General features: G+C 44.9%; 1 protein-coding gene across 1 annotated transcript in view; it reads right to left on the reverse strand.

Annotated features, from left to right (window-relative positions):
- Nucleotides 1-218: 218 nt before the first annotated feature.
- Nucleotides 219-24,834, reverse strand: part of LOC124116307 (TBC1 domain family member 15-like) — a 37,327-nt gene continuing 12,711 nt past the window's right edge. Inside the window, exons 6-15 of the mRNA XM_046477585.2 lie at nt 24,395-24,589; nt 24,105-24,233; nt 23,806-23,909; nt 20,140-20,234; nt 19,909-20,025; nt 17,435-17,535; nt 16,894-16,993; nt 16,100-16,197; nt 15,102-15,218; nt 219-2,513 (exon numbers count right to left, since the gene is read on the reverse strand). Coding sequence (XP_046333541.1) covers nt 2,175-2,513; nt 15,102-15,218; nt 16,100-16,197; nt 16,894-16,993; nt 17,435-17,535; nt 19,909-20,025; nt 20,140-20,234; nt 23,806-23,909; nt 24,105-24,233; nt 24,395-24,589 — 1,395 coding nt within the window. The 3' untranslated portion in view covers nt 219-2,174. The remainder of the gene's footprint in view (nt 2,514-15,101; nt 15,219-16,099; nt 16,198-16,893; nt 16,994-17,434; nt 17,536-19,908; nt 20,026-20,139; nt 20,235-23,805; nt 23,910-24,104; nt 24,234-24,394; nt 24,590-24,834) is intronic.

The raw sequence follows: 24,834 nt of genomic DNA on the forward strand, positions 1-24,834 counted from the left end.
AATAGAAATTTCCATTTCAATGTAGTGAAGAAATGGCTATAAATCATTTTTGGAAGCTGACATCTGATTGTCTGAAGAACCCATGCATCTTTCATTTAGCCTGGGTGCTCAAAGTCACTCAGATCTCTGGAGGTGTCTTTAGATGTTGGTGCAGAGGGGTACCAGAGGGAAACACCTGATTTTAGTGACATCTAGGAGCATACTGAATATTTAGCCCCCCCCCCCCCCCCCCCCCTAGGTAGTGGTTCAAGATTCTCAGTATCATACAGTTGTATCCTCAAAACCTACATGGCATGCAAGAAAGAACACAGGCTACACACACACCAGGTTGTTGTTTCAAAACTGCACTGGTCACAGTCATACACTATCTGAAGGAACAAAAACATTGTATGTTAGTATCACATAATAAATGGTCAATGACCATTTTCATTGTCCAGAGACAATCACATGATATTGTAATCATTCATTCCAGCATCTACGGTCAACATATGGAATATGACCTTAGATGATGAATAGTATTGGTGCAGAAAATTAGTAAGGAGAAATGTCTTACTTTCATGCAATAATCTAGTTTTACAGATATACTCCTCCATTAAATACAATCATGCTGTTTTCCCGAAGGCAATCTCATCAGTTAAATCAGCATCAATAATGTATTGCACCTGAATCAAAGCTTTAGTAACATACCTGAAGCAAATTTACATCCCTTTGTGCTCACAACATTCACAAACTCTTGACTTTCAGGCTCATCATTCAACACTTTCATCATCTTGTTTCTCACACAAGCTGCATAAAATATCTTCAGACACAAGAGAAGAGATCAGACATTCACTATCACCATAAACATGGATAAATTAATCTTACATTTTGATTAAATACTGTTTTAAAAATGGACATAAGCATGACGAACAGAGTCCTGCAAACTTGCTGTTATGGCCTGAGTTCTTGCTGACAATGGATGTGCATATGGTCAAAAAACACACGACCAAAGGCACAAAAAGAAAGAAGCACATGGCTGTACACCAGTGTGATGTGATCACATTTAAGCCAGAAAGCAGTGTGACATGAAGACAAGCTACCTGTCACAGCACACTGCACCTCTGTAGCTGTAGTGTGGAGCATCTTGCTGAGCAACAGATCCATATGCATTGTCAACAGGAAGAAACTAACTAGTTGTACCAGACCTTCAGGGCATACACTTTCACAGGAATCCAACATATACAAATGTCAACATATCCAATCATGTACAAGCATTGTAAAAATCACGGAATACAAATTAACATCTGGTTAAAGAAAACAATAGAGCATACTTTGAATTATAAGAAAATGTTGAAAATCAACACCTACTGTACCTACATGTAATTCTTGAGAAATAAAATATCCTCCATGATCATCTCAACATAATCAATCGGCAAAAGTCTATTTACAAACACGAAGTGGTACACCCTTAATCATAGGTGACAAGCTCACATTTTTTTAACCACTGACAACAACATGATATTCTAGCATCCAAGGTATAAAGATGTTTTTCTCAATATCCAAGCTGTAACAAGCTGTATGACTATGTATCCCTGCTTTGTATGCAAGATAACAAGACATTTTTGTTACGCAAGGCAATGTTGTCCTTGTATTTTCTGTATTCTAGGTAACGTCATGACATAATCTGAATCCAAATTAAATGGCCGACACTTTTTGTATTCCAGGTAACAATAAATAAGGCTCCAGGACACTCAACCACAGTGAAATACAAACACACCTCTCTCTCTCTCTCTTTCTGACACAACCCGTACATATAGGACTAGGAAGAGCATCAAGGCATATGATGGCTGCAGACTGGTCAATGTTACCCGATCACTATGTGTCCCTCATCTTGGCTTCCCATAGTATATGTTACATACAAAAGCATTTTGAGATGGCATATTTGTAATAGCTTAACACATCCGGCCCAACATAATGACCTGGTTAAGACATGCATAAGAAACGAGTGGCAGGAAACACGTTTTTCATACAATTCCACAGAAAGTGTTTCTGGTTTGAATACATTGTTGGAGAGAAGTATAATTATTGACACTTGACCGAAATACGGAATGGATGTTGGGGATGTGACCAGCTTACCACATGTACATAGGCCTGCTTCCAGCATCTTGTGCCATACCTGGCATTTATCACAGTGTTTAGTGGTAGTAGTTGGTCACCCCTGCATCAGCTGTCTCAGCCAGGATTTCAATGCTGCTATCATCAGGCGTCGTGACTGACGAGCTGCAGTTACTGGTACCATTTGTAACATTGAGTCCGCGAAGCTCCAGACGAGGACTGCTCTCGTAGTTGATAGGGGTGCTGGCTGGCGTGCTTCGTGATGACGAGGAGGTCGAGTGCCCGGGAGACGTTGCCAGACCAAGAATTTCTTTGACAGTCTGTGGCAGCTTCTTGTAGGCCTTCAGTTGCAGGAAGATGCCTTCCGCCTTCCGTAACGTGTCATCCAGGGCAATTGACAAGCTGATGTCATTGATGTGCTGAAATGTACCACAGGTCATTACTTTTCTATATCCTATTGAGATCAAACCACCTAGAAGATGAAAACCTGAGATCATTATCTGAAACAAATCAGTGGAGCATACGTAACTCCAGTGTCTTAGTCAGAAGATACAGTGCAAATATATGACTTGCTAATGAGAACTTGGCATCAGCTATATGCACAACAGTCATATATTAATATAAGTATACTTATTGCAATTTTTTCTCTTCACTCATATAATACAGAACCCAAAACATTCCTGTTCTACATCCGGGGAGCCTGTTGCCCTTGCTTACCAATCAGAGTTATCTGTCCTTGATCCCTCACTGCCTTCCCATCAGCACCTATCTTCATCCATACATGTGACAGACTGGTGTGCCCGAGTCTTGTTGTTTCAGGATAAGTATACTAATATCATGAATATCCAAGTTCATATTTTTATCCTGATACAACATATTCCAGTGTTTATCCCACAGATGCTGGCAGGGTCAGCAGCTTGCAGTGTTGGATTGGACTGGACTAACCTAAGCAACTACCCTCTTCGCTAATCCTGAATAACCTGTCACAACCCTACTCTAACATGCAAAGCTATGATACATGGTCGAGTACATTTATTGTGACACAAGAGAAACATTTCGTCAGCACTCAGCGGTGGCTGGATTGGAAATTATTTGTAGCTTATAACAACAAAATCCCAAAATTTCATATCAGCAGTGTCATCAGTAATGGGGCATGAAGATACTGCTGACTTGTCATGACTTAGAACTACTCCTTGGTCCACAGTCCTTCAAGTCTGACATTCCACAGCCTGCCATTTATCCCCGGTTGTAAGCTGCTTGGATTGGTTTAAGTCTTTTAGAAGAAATAACAAGTAGTATCTGATGAACTGAGGCATCACCTACACAGGTTCCCGTCCTCTTGCCTTACAGGCTGTGAAAGAGTCCTCTTTAGTGTCATAGGACATTCCAGTGGAATTCCTGTGTGTCCACACAATGGCCTGTGCTTCTCTGATGGAGAACCCACCAGCCATTAATGCCTTTGTAGATGTTCCACATGTGCCGAGCCAACGATCTTGGGCTGAACGTGCCCAGGGTGGATGTTCCATGACTAGGCTTCCTGTTGATAACACATTAACCAACTTGAAGTTGGATGAAGTTGCCACTGTGATGGGCTGGACTGGTGTTGTCTTGACAGGATGAGAGTGACGACATTTGTCAGGCCAGGGATGAGGGGAGCCCTGGCATGAACTGGAATGTTCTGTCAAAGATAATTCTGTGCTCCACCTACAACACCCACCACTCACACAATCCTCACAAAAAACAATACGACAGTGATTTGTAAACATTCGAGTCTGGACCAGACAAGCCAGTGACACTTCAGCTCATTTACCAACCATGTTGAAATTACAAATAATATGTTGATTTTGAATTTTTTATCTACTGAGTACAAGTGTCAGAGACTAAAAGAAATATGTTCATTTTGCAAAACAGTGGGGGCCAGTTTTGCTGTAGTGTGCCGCTGTGGAGTTGTCAGTGGAGACCAGACAAGAACTCAGGTGCCCTTCCAGCTTTGTTTGCTGCGATCTATCGCCAGTATCATGGATAAGAACTCAAGGCTATTTATGTGCCGTTTTGTAGAATTTTCCTATTCGGAATATTCTATAAGTAATACGTTACCACTGTTATACCGAGGCTGTTGTCTCCCACAACTGCTGCTATAGCGAAATCTACCACAGAGATCTCAATTACCTCATGCAGCCACCTAGCTGCCATGTGACACCCTTCACTCTTGTCTCTTGCGAGAGCAAGTGCTCGGGGGACGGACGGGCGGGCAGCAGCCCAGTGGTAACGTATTACTTATAGAATATTCCGAATAGGAAAATTCTACAAATTACATTAAGTAATACGTTACCACTGTTATACCGAGGCTGACTACCACAGTAGGCGGTGGGGAGCACCTACAACCCGAATCCTGACTGCTAGCGTTTCTTCCGACCAGCGTAAGTAAACACCAAGGCGGAAGCACTCGATGCGCATGCACCTAGCTAGGCGTTACCCTATAGGAATACCAAAGCACTGTCAAGCGCATACCGTAAGGCTCAATCGTCATTGCCAAAACGATTGGTGACTCCAAACGGCCCCACTGGATAGGTATTTCATCGCCGCAGAGGATGAGAACACTGTATCCGCGTGAGCTTAATCTTAGATCAGGTTAAACAGTCGAAAAAAGGGAAATTAATTTCATTCAGACCGTATATCCCAGAGCAAGCCTACTTAAAGTATGCATTAGGCGCGTGACCTAATTCCAGTATTTGTAAGCATGCATCACAAGGTTGGGATACACGACAGACAATTAAATACATAATTGTCAAAATACAAATAAGGACAAAGCACACAAAAAGCCGCCCTCACCTGTGGTGTGAGTGCTCTGGTTTGCGGGACCCCAACTCCTGTACCCACGGCAGTGGGAACATTGGAGTCGACCCAGATTGACCACCGTGCAAGGTCTGACGCCTGAGGAGTTCGGAATTGCGCTGGGCACACCCCTTAGGTGCCCGCTTGCGCCGCGATCCGCGGGCCAAGACGGTGCACACTCTCCACTACGGCATCAGCGACCTGTTTGAGGAAATGATTGGCAAAAACCGAGTCAGAACGCCAGTAACAACCTCGTAATATTCTGCGAACAGAGATATTCGAGTGTAGGGCAAATGTTGCCGCTAGCGCCCTGATCTCGTGCGGGTTTGACCCCGCTACCGGTAACCCCTGATACCGGTACGCCAGATTGATGACAGAACGAAGCCACAACGCAATCGAGTTGCGAGTTATGTCAACCGTGCGATTAGGGTTACATGATATGAACAGATGGTCACGCCCTTGTCTACGTTCATTCGAAGCCTTAAGATAATACTTAAGGGCCCTAACCGGACACAGCTCTCTGTCCTCAGTATCAGCAGGATGTAAGATTTCTTTGAGTGATCTTACAGTGAATTCTCTCTCCGTTTGCCCGACTCTCTGATTCTTGGCGACGAAGCCCATGAGCAGGCCCAGGCGGACCGCTCCTTCGTCACCCCTATCGAATCGTACCTTGGCGACATCGAGTGCATGAATTTCGGATACACGTGCCGCCGTGGCAAAGGAGAGGAGAAATGCTGTTTTCCAAGTCACATGCCGGAAACGAAGCACTATGCAAGGGTTCATACGGAGCTTCCGTAAGTGATTGCAACACTAGGGAAAGATCCCAGGCCGGTGCCCGAAGGCGGCCCTTCTTAAGATCGTGCTGTTTGAAACCCTTGATAATACCCCGTATCACCGGCTCTTTGGAGAGACTGGTACCCATAGCAACGTCCCGTACCGTAGCAACGGACGAGACATAGTTGGCAATGGAACCCCCGGAGAGTTTCCGGGTCTCTCGCAAGTGAGACATGAAACGAGCAATATCCTGCACAGATACCTTATCTGGCGAATGAATGTGATGTTTACAACACCACTTCGTGAAAATAACCCAACGTGCATTATACACCTTCTGGGTAGAATCACGATGCATACTAACGTATGCCCGAGACGCCCGGCGAGAAAAACCTTTACTCCTCAGACGCTTGGTGACAACATCCACGCGTGCAGATTGAACTGCCCTGCGTTTGGATGAAGCTGACGGGTGTGAGGGTGGATCAAGAGATCCGGTCTCACAGGCACTGGGAGTGGCGACTGCGTGACCTGGGTCAGCAAGTCAGGGTACCACGATCTGTTCGGCCACATGGGCGCGATCAGTAACATTCGACAGCGAACTCCTCGGAGCCGGCTTAGATTGTGTGGTATCAACGCAGGTAAGGTCGGCGGGTAAGCATAAGCGTCCAAGCCCGTCCAGTCTAACGCGAGAGCATCATGATCGATGGCCCTCGGGTCCGGGACTGGTGATACAAACAACGGGAGTTGATTGTTGAACCGTGTTGCGAACAGGTCGACCATCGGACGACCCAAAAGTTCGCACAGCCACTGAAACACTACTGGGTTCAGCATCCACTCTGTGGGGCTCGGATCCTGAGGCCTCGATAGAGCATCGCCCAGTACGTTCCGCACACCTGGGATGTGACGGGCGCGTATCTGGCACGGGACACTGTCCACCAGAGCGTAAAACTCGAATGTGAGATCGAGTAACGAGTGACTGTGGGTTCCCCCCAGTTTGTTCACATAGGACACTACCGTCATGTTGTCGGTCGCCAGCATGAGCCGGGCGTCGACGAGACGATGCTTCCAGTGATTGACTGCGTTGATCACTGCCTTGAACTCGAGACAATTGATGTGAAGACCTAGTTCGTCTACGCACCACAGCCCCGAGCTCACCTCCCCCTCTAAACGGGCGCCCCAGCCCACTAGAGAGGCGTCTGTATACAGGTTCAACGTGGCCCGGTAGGGCCGCATAGAGACTCCTGATAAGACATTGTAAGGGACCGTCCACCACTCCAGATGCGGTCGGAGCCGATCCGGGAGGGCGACGGTCGCACTGTTCACCTCCGTTGCTAACAACTGGATTAAAAACCGTTGCAGCGGGCGGAGTTGGAGACGACCCCGTTCGGTGCAGTCCTGGGCTGATACAAGTAGCCCTAACAGCTGTTCCCAAAAGTGAACAGTCTGTTGCACCGCTAAGACTTTGGCAATCATCGCCTGAATCTTGTGCCACCGGTCTGGGGGGACAAAGAGGCGATGGGACACCGTGTTGAACCGACCTCCGATGAACAGCAAGTTCTGAGAAGGGGTTAACTCGCTCTTGGGGAGATTGATAATCCACCCCAATTGCTCCAAGAGCCGACGTGCGAAAACGAGATGGCGTGACAGGGTGTCCGTCATTCGATTTGCTACTAGCGAGTCGTCCAGTTACGCGAAGTACCGGACACCCCTCCTGTGGAGGAACCCCACTATGGGGGTGGTTAACCGGGTGAACAGCCAGGGAGCGGACGTGTGAATCATTCTGAGTTCGGCACTGTCCTACTTGGGAACGAGAAATATCCTGGAGTAAAACCCCGGTGTTATTTCTGGTAGAGCTAACTCCCGTACTGCCCCTTCTCCACCAACCTGCCGATGGCATCGGCGAGGATGGGAAGATCGGTTTCCGAATCGAAACCTGCCAACGGGGCAACGGTGAGCGGCGGATTCGCTTTGAGATCAAGCCGATAGCCGTACCGAATCGTGTTGACCACCCACGGGTCGTCGAACACTTGTTCCCAATTCTCCCAGTAAGTCTGGAGTCTGGCTCCCACTGGGGAAGGAGAGGGGGCCCTGACAGGCTGCGGCAGGCGCAACTGTCCAGGGCCAAGTGACAAGGGTTCGCCTAAGGGCCAACCGAAGTTGGCGCTGTCGGCATACGAACCCCTCCAATGAGAGTCACCTGGAGGGGCCCTTGCCGTCCGTCGACGACTTGGGCTTCCCCCAGTTCCCCGTCTTCCCGCGAAAGGGCAGCTGATTGCCCATACCGGAGCCCTCAGGGCGGGGCTACTTCCCAGAGGAAGAAGAACCCGACCCCTTAGACCTACCGTCCGCAGCAGCCTGGGGCGCGCTCCGGTGAGGAGCGGCTCCCAGGCGTCTATGCAGGGACCCAACAAGAGCAAGTGTGTGCCGAGAGTCCTCGGCAACGTACTCCAGGGAGGCATTTAAACTGAGCAGGCAGTAGTAAATGCGCTGGTCACGGTCCGTGGGAGAACCTTCGACCAGACGGGCCGCTGCAGCCAAGTAAGTGTCTCCGTGAGACATGGAGTGCCGAGCGAGGGCGTCCAGCTGGTGCAAGGTAGCTTGCGTTACCGTAGCAGCCGGTGGGGCACGGACACCCAACCGCTCAACATGGGCCTCCACGGTAGGACCAGCCTCGGGAAAGGCAAGGTCATGTACCGGGAATAAACCCTTTCTCCACGACGTCGCCGAGGCCGCCGCGAAGGCGTTCTCCAAGGAAGGCTTGAAACCGCACAGCAAGGTTGATGCGGGGAAAGCCGTGTCGGAAGACTCATCGTATACCTCGGAGGAACCCACAGTCGTGGATTCCCCGCGGTACCGGCCGGGGCATGTCCTCAAAGAGGTCATAAACCATGGCCACGCGGTCCTTAACCGATAGCGGGAGATACGGTTCGGGGGAAGGACCGGTGACCACGGGAGCCGCCGCCGTACCGGTGGACCCCGTGGCCGGGGACGGAACAGCCAGCGGCCTATCCTGAGATAAGGCCGCCAGCTTGGAGTCCACAAGTGATGCAAGTAATGCAGCGACGGAAACCCCGGACAGCCCACGGGCTGCCAAGGGATCCGCCGCAGCCGTGGTGGTGGTACCCGCAAGGGGACCCCGACCGGACGAGCCACCACAGGGGTGGAAACGGACTGCACATACAGCCGGTAGCGCTCGCTTGCGGCACACCCCGCAGCTCCTGGTTGCGGGGGTAGAGGGGGTGGAGGACGGCGAAACATCCATGTCAGACATTTTGTTTGTACTATGAACAAAGAGCAAAACATGGTTACAACACACGCACCACAAATAGTCACAAACGAGTATTTTCACAAGAAAATAAACGAGCAATGGGAATATAGAACATACACATATAACATATAGAGGAATAAGTGATGTAAAAAACCCAAGATATACTAGAACAGGGGAACGTAAGACGCAACGTGCATACGAGACACCCCGCAAGTATATAGAAAAAAAAGGGCCGGAAAAATATTTCCTTTTGGCGGGAAAAATATTTCCAAGCGTAGTTACAGCAAACGCCCCGTAAAAGCACAGTTTATTAGAGAGAATAAACAGTAATAAATATCACCGAATGGTCGGAGAAACAGGAACGCTTGAGCAGTTTATTGTACGTCTTGCTAGAGCAAGCGAAGAGACAAGAGTGAAGGGTGTCACATGGCAGCTAGGTGGCTACGCACGTGCTGCATGAGGTAATTGAGATCTCTGTGGTAGATTTCGCTATAGCAGCAGTTGTGGGAGACAACAGCCTCGGTATAACAGTGGTAACGTATTACTTAATGTAATTTTGACTAACTTGACTGCACACCTGAGACTGAGAGGGGGTCCACATGACCTCCTCAACCCTGTAGTGATGCGTCGGAAAAGAGGTGGTGAGTTGGAGTCTCTCAGTCTCTCTGAGTTTGACTCTAGAAATTGTCTCACAATAAGAATATCAGATCTGGATGTTTCTGGTGGATCCATGGCTGGAGATAAAGACGTCTTCTCCTTGTCGAGTCCTGCACTGACGTAGACAATCCTAACAGACACTGCCAGTCATGGAACGGACACTGAAATATCAATTATTGCATCTTCAGTCATTTGACCACTGGAACCATTAGGTGGCCCTTGATGGTGTTAAACAGGCCTCAAATTTCTCATTTAATCTTCCATCATTTTAACTTATCCTGCATTACTCCTTAATGCATCTTTATCGCATGGTACAGCGGAGGGCACAGATGCGTTCCTAAGTTACTTAAACTCTGCAGTAGTTCACGGCAGTAGTTGAGCACATCACTTGTACAGATCTGTAACTACTTCGACCAATCCTGCCCATGAGAAGTTGAAGCTGTATCCAGTAGATAAGGCTGAATATATATGAAACTTTGGTCTGAAAGATCACACTGTGTGAAGTGAGGAGATCATTTCCATCCCTTTCTTATACCAATGTGACAATGAAGTGAGGTGCCTCGTTAGTCCGCTTGTCATTGGAGGGTGACGTATCAGTCATGGGAAAAATTATAAGATCGACGATATATCTAGTAGATAAGGGTGAATATAAATAATTCTATGGTCTGAAAGATCGTACTGTACGATGTAAGGTGATTGTTTCCATTCCCTGGGCATCATATATTGAGGTGACGATGAAGGGTGGTGCCTCGTTACACCACAAAATTGCATCGGAGGTCTACTGAAGTCCGTGACTCAGTCACATTGATGTGTCTGATCAAGTGGTTGCAGCATTATGTACTAGTAAGGATGCAACTAACCTGTACAAAACACTGCACGGCTAACATCAGTTGACCTAATTCCGGTCAGAGATGTTTACAGCCAGAGATGAGGTTCAAGCTCCACACACAGACAATCCTGTGTGAACTGTGTGGTAGACAGGTGGTGTTTCCTGGTTCTGTGCAGAATGTGTGACGTGGCTGGTGTAGGAGTAAGTTGTAGGATATTTGTGATGTCTTGACCTGTTTAGTGTATGATGATCCCAAGAGGTGGTACCCGGTAGCATATGACAATTCTGTCAAATGTCTACTCGATCGTGAATGTGTGATGGTCTTCAGGTTTTGGTACAGATCATGTCTACTAAAAGCCACATGAAACATATTCTACAAGAGTACGGACACCGATCAGACAGGGAGAATTCTTGCAAACTTTCACAGAACCCTCGCCATGAGGCCAGGCGCTGCCGAGGAGTTGAGGAAAACTTCAAACTTCTGTTGAAGGAAAGAGTGTCAATTGACCAATCTGATTTCATGAGGGTTGGTGGGGGATCCAATCCAGCAGTCTCAAAATCCTGCAGAATAAGAGCACAAGGAGAGTGTGTTATGGCTATCTTCTGTCTGCGAGGTCATCCTGTGAGTGTGCCATGTCTACCACCTCCAACACATGGATGGGGAAATTGTCCTTCCTCAACAGAAGAACCTTGAACACCTGCGATAAAGATAATATCGCAAATTCTTCCATCCTTCCATCAGACCATCGTTAAGCCACAGGTCCAGCAGAATGGTGGTAGGCATGGACAAAATAGTGTGCCGTTTATCCACACCCAGAGGCGTGGAGAGCAGCTGCTCGGGCGCGCTGGGGCGGGCGCTGATGACAGGTGGTACACTTGTGGGAAGGCTGATCTCTGGGTTGTTGGCGCCAGCACTGGGGTTGTCACAGACATGTAGATAGGTGTAGCATCAGTGTGGTCATCAGTGTCTGGAGAACTGTCGTCTCTGGAGTAGTCACAGGCAGCTGTACAGGTGAGGTGTTTGCCCGGTTGACGTAGATAGAAGAGATGCAGGGGAGGCCGATCTAGAGGGGTAGACGCTGGTACTGCAGGATAAGTTAAGAAATAGGTCCTTAGGAACTCATTCCTACATTCTTATCATATTCTTCACACAATTACGACCAGTTTCAATTGGAGAAACATGCATTTAATCTCCCTTGCATGTAAAGTGAAATGTCAACCAATATAACCAGCTACTGCCACACTATTCTGGACTGTTAACATGCTGTCCCGTCTTACACTGATGATTGCACTGAATGAATAAGATTGTATGATCCACTTAGGGTTAACACAATTTGTGACAAGGCAGGGTCACCTATTAATAAGTGCAGTTTCCTCATTGCTTCCTGGTGTCAGCTGGTCACAAGGAATCTCTACAAGGGTAAAGACATTGCAGCCAGTGGAAACTGTCACGAGGAATCTCTACAAGCGTAAAGGCATTGTAGCCAATAGAAACTGTCACGAGGAATCTCTACAAGTGTAAAGGCATTGTAGCCAATAGAAACTGTCATGAGGAATCTCTAGAAGCCTAAAGGCGTTGTAGCCAATGGAAACTGTCACGAGGAATATCTACAAGTGTAATGGTGTTGAAGCCAATGGAAACTGTCACGAGGAATCTCTAGATGCCTAAAGGCGTTGTAGCCCATGGAAACTGTCACGAGGAATCTCTAGATGCCTAAAGGCGTTGTAGCCAATGGAAACTGTCACGAGGAATCTATAGATGCCTAAAGGCATTGTAGCCAATGGAAACTGTCACGAGGAATCTCTAGATGCCTAAAGGCATTGTAGCCCATGGAATCTGTCACGAGGAATCTCTAGATGCCTAAAGGCGTTGTAGCCAATGGAAACTGTCACGAGGAATCTCTAGATGCCTAAAGGCATTGTAGCCAATGGAAACTGTTATGGGGAATCTCTAGATGCCTAAAGGCGTTGTAGCCAATGGAAACTGTTATGGGGAATCTCTAGATGCCTAAAGGCGTTGTAGCCAATGGAAACTGTTATGAGGAATCTCTAGAAGCCTAAAGGCGTTGTAGCCAATGGAAACTTTTATGAGGAATCTCTAGATGCCTAAAGGCGTTGTAGCCAATGGAAACTGTCATGAGGAATCTCTAGATGCCTAAAGGCATTGTAGCCAATGGAAACTGTTATGGGGAATCTCTAGATGCCTAAAGGCGTTGTAGCCAATGGAAACTGTTATGGGGAATCTCTAGATGCCTAAAGGCGTTGTAGCCAATGGAAACTGTTATGAGGAATCTCTAGATGCCTAAAGGCGTTGTAGCCCATGGAAACTGTCACGAGGAATCTACAGATGCCTAAAGGCATTGTAGCCAATGGAAACTTTTATGAGGAATCTCTAGATGCCTAAAGGCGTTGTAGCCAATGGAAACTGTCACGAGGAATCTCTAGATGCCTAAAGGCATTGTAGCCAATGGAAACTGTTATGGGGAATCTCTAGATGCCTAAAGGCGTTGTAGCCAATGGAAACTGTTATGAGGAATCTCTAGAAGCCTAAAGGCGTTGTAGCCAATGGAAACTTTTATGAGGAATCTCTAGATGCCTAAAGGCATTGTAGCCAATGGAAACTGTCACGAGGAATCTCTAGATGCCTAAAGGCATTGTAGCCAATGGAAACTGTTATGGGGAATCTCTAGATGCCTAAAGGCGTTGTAGCCAATGGAAACTGTTATGGGGAATCTCTAGATGCCTAAAGGCGTTGTAGCCAATGGAAACTGTTATGAGGAATCTCTAGAAGCCTAAAGGCGTTGTAGCCAATGGAAACTGTTATGAGGAATCTCTAGATGCCTAAAGGCATTGTAGCCAATGGAAACTGTTATGGGGAATCTCTAGATGCCTAAAGGCGTTGTAGCCAATGGAAACTGTTATGAGGAATCTCTAGAAGCCTTAAGGCATTGCAGCCAATGGAAACTGTTATGAGGAATCTCTAGAAGCCTAAAGGCGTTGTAGCCAATGGAAACTGTTATGAGGAATCTCTAGATGCCTAAAGGCGGTGTAGCCAATGGAAACTGTTATGAGGAATCTCTAGATGCCTTAAGGCATTGTAGCCAATGGAAACTGTTATGAGGAATCTCCAGAAGCCTAAAGGCGTTGTAGCCAATGGAAACTGTTATGAGGAATCCCTAGAAGCCTAAAGGCGTTGTAGCCAATGGAAACTGTTACGAGGAATCCCTAGAAGCCTAAAGATATTGTAGCCAATGGAATCTTACGAGGAATCTCTAGAAGCCTAAAGGCATTGTAGCCAATGGAAACTTACAAGGAATCCCTAGAAGCCTAAAGGCGTTGTAGCCAATGGAAACTGTTACGAGGAATCCCTAGAAGCCTAAAGGCATTGTAGCCAATGGAAACTGTTATGAGGAATCTCTAGAAGCCTAAAGGCGTTGTAGCCAATGGAAACTGCTGACTTATGTCAAGACAATACCAGTGTTCAAACTGGGGACAGAAGATGTTACTGTGATGGCAGACCCAAATTGTCCAATTGAATGGAATGTGTGAAGACAGCATTGGTATCAAAGTCAATGAAGTTCAATAGAAAAGCACATCCACAGCCCTAAGGCATCATCACTAGTTCAAACTGCACCTGGTAAAGCCTAACTAAAGACATTGATGTCGCAGATCCAGATAGCCGTCGAAGGAACTGGAACTAACTACCAAACCATTGCTAGTGGAGTAACCACTGATGGTTGTAGAAGTAATGCTGAAACGTGATGGACATACCAAGTTCATGGACATACCATGCTCATGGACATACCATGGAAATACAATGCTCATGGACATACCATGGAAATACCATGCTCAAGGACATACCATGCTCATGGACATACCATGCTCATAGACATACCAAGCTCATGGACATACCATGAACATCCCATGGAAATACCAAGCTCATGGACATACCATGCTCATAGACATACCAAGCTCATGGACATACCAAGCTCATGGACATACCATGAACATCCCATGGAAATACCAAGCTCATGGACATACCAGGCTCATGGACATACCATGGACACACCATGCTCATGGACACACCATGCTCATGGACACACCATGCTCATGGACATACCATGCTCATGGACATACCAAGCTCATGGACATACCATGCTCATGGACATACCATGGACATCCCATGGAAATACCATGTTCATGGACATACCATGGACATTTTAATGGACATACCATGCTCACGGACATACCATGGACATACCATGCTCATGGACATACCAGGATTCACAACAGTCAATGATACATGATGAGGAGAGACACTGGCAGCGGACAGTGCTGGCGATGATGACATCCAGTGTGCCAAGGTGCTCATCATGGGTATGTCGGATGGTTGCCCAGCACATTTTGCTTTCTGTGTTAGCTCGAAGAGAAGAAGGAAATTGCAGTGTGTTGAGTCAGGATAAGAATAAATTGCATAATTTCTAAAATACATCATATAACACTGTTCCACCAACTTGTATACAACATTGATGAAGTTGCTTCAATCTATATGCAATTACTAATTTTCACAACTGAAATGCATATCTCTCTTATTCTAATCCTGGCAGACCTTTGTGTTGGTCATAACTTTGCATGAAAGGAACTGACCTTGAGAATCTCGGTAAATCCAAAGCGGTTCTCCACCAACGTTGTTTTCTCTGTGTCCAAGATGGCCAGACTCATGAGAAGGTGGAAGTTCTTGCATGGCCTATCTGTCCACACAACCTGCACAGCCACAAACAGCATAATCGTCTTCTCATGGAATGGGCTCTGCCTGTTTCATTCATAGTTGTAACATTGCATCAATAATAATGCATTCCTTTGGCTACAGTCTAAAGGTCAGTCATGTCCAGTCCAGAAATGAAGCTCTGTCCTATCTGGCCATCAGTCAAGTCTGAGTGTGAATCTGAATCATGTCTGGGCCAGTCATGACCGTCATGCATATAGGTCAATCCTATCTGCTATAAATGTCATGTCCAAGTCAGTCACACCCACATGTGATATCTGAGTCTGTCATGTCTGGGCCAGTCATGACCGTCATGTGTATAGATCAATCCTATCTGCTATAAATGTCATGTCCAAGTCAGTCACACCCACATGTGATATCTGAGTCTGTCATGTCTGGGCCAGTCATGACATTCATGTGTATAGATCAATCCTATCTGCTATAAATGTCATGTCCAAGTCAGTCACACCCACATGTGATATCTGAATCTGTCATGTCTGGGCCAGTCATGACCGTCATGCTTATAGATCAATCCTATCTGCTATAAATGTCATGTCCAAGTCAGTCACACCCACATGTGATATCTGAGTCTGTCATGTCTGGGCCAGTCATGACCGTCATGCTTATAGATCAAACCTATCTGCTATAAATGTCATGTCCAAGTCAGTCACACCCACATGTGATATCTGAGTCTGTCATGTCTGGGTCAGTCAGTCACACCCACATGTGATATCTGATTCTGTCATGTCTGGGCCAGTCAGTCACACCCACATGTGATATCTGATTCTGTCATGTCTGACAAAGATTCCAAATTCCTGCAACACAGATAAGGCTGTGTACAGGGCAGCTTAATTGAGAAACCTGACTTCATACTCCTTACCTCCCATAACCTCTGTATCTCGTGGAAATGAAACTCTCTCTTGAAGACAATCAGTATCCAGCGGAAACAGAAGTAGAAGTTGCCGGAATCATGTCCCTCTGCAAGGCAACATACGTATACAATGTGCTCTCATCACACAGGAACAGCAAGCCGTCTGTTAGTGGCAGGACACAGTCAGCGTTACAAACCAAACACATTTCACTGAAAGCCTGGGGGTAATGACTTGCAACATATGTCAGTAATATGTTGTTTTATTTAGTATATCAGCTGTAGTTTTTGAGTAGAATTGTAGCACTGGTTTATCAAAGAGTCCCTGTCACTCATGAGGACTTATTATCCAGAATAAAAATAGAAGGATCTCCACTTGTCATACATGGTTAATGGCTGAACATTATTTCACAACAAATAGCAGGCTACTTTAAACAAAGCCCAACTATACTAGATATTTTGTAGGAACTAGAGAGCTTACACTGTTCATGAGTAATCAGCTCCTAATAACTGTACCTGAAATATTGGCTTGAGCAGTATTTTTCTCTCAGTTTATATAGCTATTATTCCACAATGTCGGCGGTAGAAACTAGCATCATAACATATAGCAAAACCCCTAAAAATGGCAAATTTCTACTGGTCCTTATGATACCTTAACTATTGGGCAGTTTGGCAAGGACTACAGGACTAGTGCCAATTTCTAACACTGAATGTTGGTCTGAATTGTGTTTCAAGGCTTTATGAGTTCTTCACGAAGGGTCAAGAAATAAACATCTGACACAGAAAGTATGCCATTGTTGTCTTACCTAAGTAGTTGCACAGCTCAGGGTCATACACCTGCATAAGCTTGTGGATCTGAGACAGCTGCACTTTCATCCCATTCTGGTCCATTTCAAAATTGTGTGCCTTAAACAATCAGAGGACTTCATCATTTTGCTGTATTTGCAGGGTTTAACGAGATGCAGAAATGTGCATCCAGTATACACAAATGTATAGAACAGACGCAGAAAGAATGTTTAATGAATCCTGAGTGATGCACAAAAACATTCATTGTACCACATTCTTTACAAGAAATGCAAAGATCCTGTAATTAAAAGTATTTATCAAATCTTACAGTACAGTACACTATACTATTTCAATACTTTACAGGACCCTCTAAATTAATTATTGGACGTCCCCTGGACCTCTAGTTTTGTAGGTTAAGGATAAACCGTGTGTTTGTCATACCCATGTTCTGTTAAGTTTCCACATAATTAGACAGACCCATTCCATGAAATGTTCTTTTACCGGATCCCCATCTTAGCACATCTAACAAACAGAATTACACCTGTGTAAAGTCATTCTTACCACTCTCTCCATAAATCCTGCAAAACACCAGAAGGCATCAACTTCATTCTCCATGACAACCAGGATGGGGGAGAGGAGGTCACTCATGCCCTGGACATAGCCTGCAGACAAACAGCCACAGTCAGTCCCACACTTGAGTGGCAGACCTGCACTTCCAGTATGTAGCAGACAACACTATGTCCCATTGGTAACATGTTACTTAAGGTAGTATGGTTACACAAGACACATAAACAATCATACAGGACTAATGAGTCAAAGACAATGTTACATATCTATTCACAGCAGTATGAAGTCATATCATATATTTTCATTACAAGTGTAGATCATGTAGGTAGGAAGCATGAACATTTTACGAACTAGTCAAATCTAGATATTTTTTATATTTGTATACTTATCCTGCATTACTCCTTAAGGCATTTACTGCTTACTTTTGACAGAAATCAAGCTTTCCAGCTGGTGAGAGGAAAAAGGTTGTTCCATTCCATCAGCAGGACCCCCAATCACCAGCTGCCATGTCCTCCTGGAAATGGTGGCGTCACGGAACCTTCATATTACTGTGGGTCACACATAAATTGTCTGAGGTTTTAGTGGGGAGGCAGGTCTGTGACAAGTGGGCCCTTAGATGAAGTAATGCAGGATAAGTATACAAATATAAAATATATCTAGTTTTACTAGATTTTTTTAACTTATCCTGCATTTCTCCTTAATGTATCTGTATCCGACGGTATGGAGGCCGGGATACCTTTAGATGTGTACTCAGTAAACACTCTCACGACTTCCAGTCATGTTCGCCGCACGGTGTAATTCTTCTGCGCAGATCGGTAGCTGATCCTATCCACGGAAAGGTGATGAGAGTGTGAGTATGTCCGGGTAAACAAACAGTAAGAGATAATATCGTGCACTAGGGTCTAAAAACTGCATTACCAAGCCATGACTAGGTAAAAGCAGAAACCCCTCCTAACAAGCGAGTAGTGAAACTAATGTCAGTCGGGTAAGGCTGGCTTTGGTAATGATTAATTTTTTCATGGCGTCGCAGATTGGTCTACTGCTGAGCTACAACCATCGGTCCAAAACTGAGCATGCCCTTGAGTCTTCTAAAACCATCACCTCCAGGTAGTGGCTGGCGAAGCCCGAGTCTGACATCCAAAAACATCCTTCCATGATGGCTCTAACTGAACAATTATTGTGTAGAGTCATCATCAAGGCAACTGCCCGAATCTTGTGGGGGTTATTACCTCTCGGCAGCCTGAGATTAGCAATCTCTTAAGCCTGAAGGATATCACACAACCACAAAGAAATGGTACTGCAGAATTCTTTCCTCATCTCTCATAATAAAGGTGGGATGGTGAGAGAACAATCGGGTTGTCCTGGAAGTTGGGTTTTTTTGCCATAAAATTCTAGCATAACCTGAGGCAAACCGAACACGAGTGATGTTAAGCGTATGAATCTCGTTCACTCTTGCCACCAGGGCTAGATAGAGCCAAGAGAAAAATGGTCTTCTTGGTGAGATGTTGAATCGGGGCTTGAATCGAGCTCCACGCAAATATTAAAGTACCACATTTAGATCCCACGCTTTGGGACAAATTTTGGCCTTCTGATCCTTAAGCTGCTTTCAGTTCCGGTATCTTGGTCATTTTATGATCTTCCGGAAATGTCAACACTAAACACTAAGGGTAAGGGTGCTAACCTTCAAGTGCCGTTCTGTACACAGGTGTAAGAGATACTCGGCCAAGAATTGAGGCGAGGTTGTAGTGGGATCTTGAGCCTTTTCCTTACAATAGGTCTCAAATGATAGCCACTTATCATTGTAAAGGCCTCGAGTCGAGGGTCTTTGTGCCATAGCAATGGCCTTAGCCACTCGGGCCGAATAGCCTTTCTTGCCTAGGGCTCTTTACAGATGAATCAGGTGTCCAGATGAAACCTGCCTGTCTTGGTTGTGGTCGCCTGCTGTGTGGGTGCGTGCATAGGTTGGTCCACCCGGGTAGGGGTAGTGGATTGCTTCCTGCATGGTTTCCTAGGTCCACAAAACACCCTCTTGCCAGCCACCATGCTCAGTGTGAGGCTCCTGGTGAATAGGTCGATGTTGGGTTGACATGTGAGATGGAATGCCTCTGAGCCAATGTGTCTGGCCTGGATAGGGTGTCTGCCAGCACATTTCGACAAACTTCACATGCTAATATTAAATATTATTGCATATGAACAACACCGAACCAGACACCACCAATTCACTGGGGGAAGGGACTAAAAATAGCAGCACATGTTATCTGTTCGGTTACCAACACCAATTCCGGTATCACGTGGCAGCTGGTGATTGGGGAAATGGAACAACCTTTTATTCTCACCAGCTGGACCAATCAGAGCTTCATTTCTGTTAAAAGTAAGCAGTAAATGCCTTAAGGAGTAATGCAGAATAAGTTAAAAAATATAACAGATTGCGTAGTGCAGACAACTTTTGGATACAGTTTTGGTCTCACCTAGATCAAAGTTGTACATGCAGTAGGTCATGAGGATGTCGTTGAGCACCTGCAAATTCTGATTGTTTTCGCCCACAAAGAACTTCTGTGTCCGGTCTGTCCTCGTCACATCCTTGTCTGGAACACAGAGCTCAGTCACCAACACACTTCAGAACCAGAAACTAACAATGCTACACCAAGTACAGAACCCTGCCATTTCTTACTGACCATGGTTTGTATAAGAATGCTCACCAATAAGCCCTTTTCTCTCCCTCAGCAAGGCAAATCTGCGCTCCTGTTCTGAGCTGATGGTCTTCCACTGCAGCTTCATGCGGAAATAGTCATCTCTGCAAGATCAAGGTCAAGAGTTACCATCTCTGTACCATGTCACAAATACATTATTTACAAATCCATATTTCAAAACTGTTGTGAGAGAATTTAGAAACTTAAGTAAAGTAGTATATCTATAATATTATTCTACTGATCATGATACAATTTAGAGCAATTTACTTTGTTATTTGATCCTATAACGCAGTTCCCAAAATGGGTGTGTGGTATGCGATGCTGTCAGTAAACTGGATTCAATTACTATCATACGTAGGCTCCCCATCCTCACAAATGATGTAGCAACTGTCCCATCCTTACTCTGGCACGCCAGACAGTGCTCCATCATTGAGTACCTGTGCAGCCTACAATAGGTCAACAAGAGCCAAACAATCCCTCAGAATATTCATTGTGCAACTACTTGACACATGGGAAATATTTGGTATAACACTCATCAGGAGGATGTAGTGATAATCTCAATGCTTAATGTGGAAGCAATGTTAACTGTTCTCATTGTTGTCTCAAGCTGTAGGACATGATATGAACTTGACAATACATCCAGACACTCACTGTGCCAGTACGTGCCCCACAAGAAAACATTTCCAACACTCAGCCAGTGGTTTCAATGACTAAAGCATTGCTGAGTGCTGTAGTCAAAGTCTAAAATTTTAGATATTTTTGTTCTAGATGATTCACCCTGTGTGAAGTATTTGAAGACCTGATTCTGATTCACAACATGACGTCTTTCTATACTCGGTGTTGTCTTTAATCTGAAATTGTAGCAGATATCAAAAACAGCTCAACAATCTTTCCCAAAATGTGTTGAGTCACAAAGGGGAAATATCTGGCAAGCACTCAGCGGGAATTTTTACAACGATCTGAATGCACAATGCTAAAGCATTGCTGAGTGGTGGATCTAAACCTGCATGCCCCTAGGCCTGCAAGATGCTTGCGGTATTGCGGTATTCTTAGAGACCTAGGTCTTGCTGTCGTTGGTGTGACTTCCAAGTAGCGAAATAGATCCCGAACTGGGCACATGGATAAATCAGCTTTATCTTGATGTCCTAAAACTGTAGATAGGGATGATAAGGTAAAGGATCGTTTCTCCTGCCCTTGTTGATTTTAGCTGTGATTAGCTGTACTAATTCTATGAGATCTGGATCAGTATGGTACAATCAAAATCAGATTGAATATCTGCGTGTCCCTGAGTTCCTGTAGAATTCTGGGTGTGCAGAGCTGGAGGCAGGAATGAAGACCTCCATTGTGATAGCAAAAGCATCATGGTTCCAAGTCCAAGGAGCTGGGCCTCGTGACATGCATACCTGAATCTTCTGAATCTCCCCATGTCGTACGCAGACGTTGTAATCATAATAGATGTGGTCATCATAATAGAAGGAGAAGAAACAGCTATGCGACGTCTCCATTGCCGTCTTCTTTCTGATGTCAATACCGATAACGAAGGGTAGAAAAATATTATTAATAACCTACAGGAGACAATGTTACTGGGACAGTTAGTGGTGGCAGACAGCAATTATCCAGTACTCAGTTGCCACAGTCCATTGTCAATGAAGCAGTTCAGATAAGATGGTCACATCCTAACTGGATTCAAACAAAGTGTTTTCTTATGAGAGTTTGGTGTCCGCCTGTGAGGTAAGAGTTAGGATGGGAAAAACAGCCTCTTCACAGAATTAATGGCCTTTTTGTCTTCCATTTCTCATCATCTTGTTGTCTCTTTTAGCTGAATCTCATTTGCAGGAGATGCCTCCAGAGAGAGCCTTGGCACCTCTGAAGTGTGCTAAAACATAGGTAGAATAGGTCTTTAGCAACCCATGCTTGCCGCAAGAGGTGACTATTCTTGTCATAATTGGTGAGCAACGTGATCAGGTGGTCATTTTAACTGGCTTGGTTGATGCATGTTATCGTATCCTCATTGTGTGGATCAATGCTCATGACATCAATCACTGGATTGTCTGGTCCAGACACGATTATTTACAAACTGCCGTCATATAGCTGGAATCTTGCAGAAGAGCCCTAACACAAAGAAGGCGATACAGTTGTCAAGGAGTATATCCTCAGCCATACGACATGATTCCTTGGTGCATCCAGAGAGTGCGAAGATATCATAGGTGTCGGAAGGCATGATAGTAGTTAAAGGACTATATCCCCAGCGGTAAAGCATCTTCCTCCAGCTGAATGTTATTCGCAGGGGATGCCTCAAGAGAGCACTTCGGCCTCTAGTTGTACTAGACAATGGCAAAGCAATAAGATGTGCTGTCTCTAATTGATGATCATCTCTAGTTGCTCTGTGGTTGTACACAGAAACTTACTGTCAAAACATGAAAGTGTGGGAAAGTTCTGGATCAACACAGCTGCTTCGATCTAGTTGTCCATGTGGGGATAGTAGCCAGATTGGTTGTAGTTACAAATGTTTATATATAATCCTCATGCAGAGGCCATGGAAAAGTGTGCCACTACTTCTACCTGGGCTGCTGACAGACACCCGTAAATTAAGAAAATCGAGGTGTTATTGTATGTAGCAAATATTACCTACAAAAGTATTGAAACAAGAGTCATCAGAAAGATGACATATCCCCCCAGCAGCTGTCTGTAAAGTAACCACTAGTAAATGTGCAATTCTGTATGTAATGAGTCAACAGTTGAATGTTCTTTTAGAAGCATACATTGTTTACCCACTGAATGGTTTTCGAAATTCTGGCCCGGAAACGAACCCCATCCCCAATTGAGTCTATGTCCAACTTCATTCCATAAAAACTTAAAAAAATAAAAATTAGAAAAATCCCAAAATAGCAAAAGCCACCACTTCAGTATGTGCCTGATAGATTTGCCAAGTTTCGATCAAATACACTGAATGGTTTTCGAATTCTGCCCTGGAAACAAACCCCATCCCCAATTGAGTCTATGTCCAACTTCATTCCATAAAAATTTAAAAAAATAAAAATTAGAAAAATCCCCAAATATCAAAAGCCACCACTTCAGTATGTGCCTGATAGATTTGCTAAGTTTGCATCAAATACACTGAATGGTTTTCGAATTCTGCCCTGGAAACAAACCCCATCCCCAATTGAGTCTATGTCCAACTTCATTCCATAAAAATTTAAAAAAATAAAAATTAGAAAAATCCCAAAATATCAAAAGCCACCACTTCAGTATGTGCCTGATAGCTTTGCCAAGTTTCGATCAAATACACTGAATGGTTTTCGAATTCTGCCCCGGAAAAGGAAATGATTACGGACGGACAGACGGACATTATATGCCGGGGGGATAAAAAGAGTCTTATGTCAAAGGATATAAAAGAAGACTACCATGAGAAGAAAAGTGAGGGCTCAAAGGGAGGTAACTCTAGTCGGTGGGGGAGTGGGGGAGGAGGCACATTTGGGTTCTGTGTTATAAATAGGATCTCACAAAGAAGGAAATTGGACTATGTTGTATCAGGATAAGAAATAATTACTAACTATGGTTTGTATGAGTCACAGGAACCATCTCCGATAATACCACACATCTTTCTTGTCGTGCGTGAGTATGTTGGGGCTATCTGGTGTGACTCAAGAGTTGTAATAACCTTAGTGTACTTACACTCTCCGTTTGCGCTCATCTTGTCTCTGTTTGAAGGTTGCATCCCATCGATAGAAACCCAGAAGAAACTTCCACACCTCACCACGAATTACTGGGTCGATTCCCTAGCATCATACAAACAATCATTATAGAGGTTTTTTTCAAAATCCAACAATGCTATTTGGAAACCTACATTGCCTATTTATTCATAATCAGTTTCTGAGAGAAACAAATGGGGAAAAACCAGCATAAATTTACATGTCAATTTGAAACTCATTTTTTTTTATCTGTGTACATATTTTTGGAATAAAAAAACTTACCCCTCTGAAAATGATGTCCTTGACATGTTCTGGGTCTTTGATGCGTCCTTCATCATCCATCTGAGCCGTCCATTGCTGCTGGTTCAAAGGCTCACCTCGTTTTACCTCAGGCCGCTTCGGCAGTTTGGTCTGAGAAATATCAACACTCATCAATAGTTGCTTCATGGAGACCTTAATACCATTCTTTCACAAGCTGAATCTAACTAGCCCATACCTACTGAAAATCAATATTTAAATTCTAGTTGAGTTACATCATACAAGAGATCTATTAAGTAAGCAATAACCCGGACCTTTGTGACAACCTCAAATCCTGGTTCATCCTGGTGACTGATCTCCATGCCTGGAATGTCCTCCTGCAGCAGCTCTGCGACCTCCTCACGAGGCCGTGTCATGGGGTTATCCTGCTGCATCAGGGTGTCACGCAGGAAGTTGGTCACTTTCGAGAAGCCCCCCATGGTCGTGGTGTATGGGTCTTTGATGAACTTCTGCCAACAGACACAATAACTCAACAATAATTAATCATCAGCACAGAACAAAATCAAAATACTTTTAACATCCTCTCTAAACTGAAATGATGACTTTTTCCATAAAACAATGAAAAATAATACCATCAGGAAAAAGAAGTTTAATATCAAGTGAGTAACAGTCATTCAAAGTACTTCATTCCTAATTAATTTGCGAAGATCAGGGTTACAATTTGTCTTCAGCAACCCATGCTGGTCATAAGAGG

Source organism: Haliotis rufescens, unplaced genomic scaffold (genome assembly GCF_023055435.1).
Source record: "Haliotis rufescens isolate VD_foot unplaced genomic scaffold, xgHalRufe1.0.p SCAF_5, whole genome shotgun sequence".
Taxonomy (NCBI): domain Eukaryota; kingdom Metazoa; phylum Mollusca; class Gastropoda; order Lepetellida; family Haliotidae; genus Haliotis; species Haliotis rufescens.